The following is a 1,083-nucleotide window of genomic DNA, read 5'->3' as shown; positions in this document are numbered from 1 at the left end:
AATTGTTTTTAATTAAAACAATCATGAGACCGGCCTCCTCACCTTGCCCATGAAATTCTTCCTGTAGATCTTCGCTGTGCTGTTTGTCTCCAGTTTGATGTGTGAAGCCAGGCAGGAAGGCTGATCAGCCTCTGGAGGGTCTTTGGGTTCATGATTGGTTCCTTCGATCCAGTACCCTCCAAACTGGGGAAGCAGGATGAGCGGGAAGGGACTTCTGCGACCCAGAACCTGACAGAGATGGATTATAATCATTAAAATTATGTATTTAGTAGTAAAACTGAATGTATTTGCAGTCAGAATGTAATTGTACCTCATGAACACTTGGATAAGGGATGTAGTCCTCTTCTGTCTACAGGGTGAAAAACTGATATGAGTCAAACTGACAGATAAATGTTTCTATCCAACTTTACTACTTCATACTATCTGAAACTATTTGTTTTATTCCTCAAACATGACAATGGGGTTAGCAGTGTTGTATAAAGTACTACATAGTGATACTTGAGTAAAAGTACAAGTACTGTATCTTACCAAAAAATTACTTTGGTAAAAGTTAAAGTTTCCTTTAGTAATATTACTTGAAGATGTATCTGATATTTTTGTACTTAAGTATTAAAAGTAAAACTTTTGATTTAAAATGAACAATTAGATTTTCTGTAACGACATTTATTAAGATGTGACCTCCCCAAAAACTGCAGAAATGACTGTATTGTATTAAAATATTAAATTTATGTAGCAGACCAAATGCAATAATATAATTCATGAAATACAAATACTTCTTCAGTACAGAACTTTTATTTTAATGATTATATCCTGCTGGAGTGTGACATGATTTGTTGGTGTACAAACTAATACGGTATCAGAATTTTCAACCCATTCTCACTCCCAAGTCGTCACATATTGACGCTTTTCCGAGGTTCCCTCTACGTCCGATTTTGACGCGCCGGGTACCCCCGTCACGTCAGTTACTGACGAGATGGGGCGGAAGCTGTTGTCATATTTTCAGAAAGTGTATAAAATGCGCAGAAACGACCGTTCCAAAGCCTGAAATTACCTTTGTTCACTTTAGACATCCTGTCCCTGACC

At 37.3% G+C, this 1,083-nt stretch overlaps 1 protein-coding gene across 11 annotated transcripts in view; it reads right to left on the bottom strand.

The window, feature by feature from the left end:
• Positions 1 to 1,083, bottom strand: part of rap1gapb (RAP1 GTPase activating protein b) — a 122,188-nt gene that overhangs the window by 26,263 nt on the left and 94,842 nt on the right. For all 11 annotated transcript variants that reach the window (XM_014009555.1, XM_014009545.1, XM_014009551.1 and 8 more), the window contains 2 exons: positions 311 to 349; positions 43 to 228 (listed from right to left, as the gene is read on the bottom strand). In XM_014009555.1, coding sequence (XP_013865009.1) covers positions 43 to 228; positions 311 to 349 — 225 coding nt within the window. The remainder of the gene's footprint in view (positions 1 to 42; positions 229 to 310; positions 350 to 1,083) is intronic.

Source organism: Austrofundulus limnaeus, unplaced genomic scaffold (assembly GCF_001266775.1).
Source record: "Austrofundulus limnaeus strain Quisiro unplaced genomic scaffold, Austrofundulus_limnaeus-1.0 Scaffold59, whole genome shotgun sequence".
Taxonomy (NCBI): domain Eukaryota; kingdom Metazoa; phylum Chordata; class Actinopteri; order Cyprinodontiformes; family Rivulidae; genus Austrofundulus; species Austrofundulus limnaeus.
Note: the sequence above shows the minus strand (reverse complement) of the source record. Positions and strands in the feature narration are given on the sequence as shown.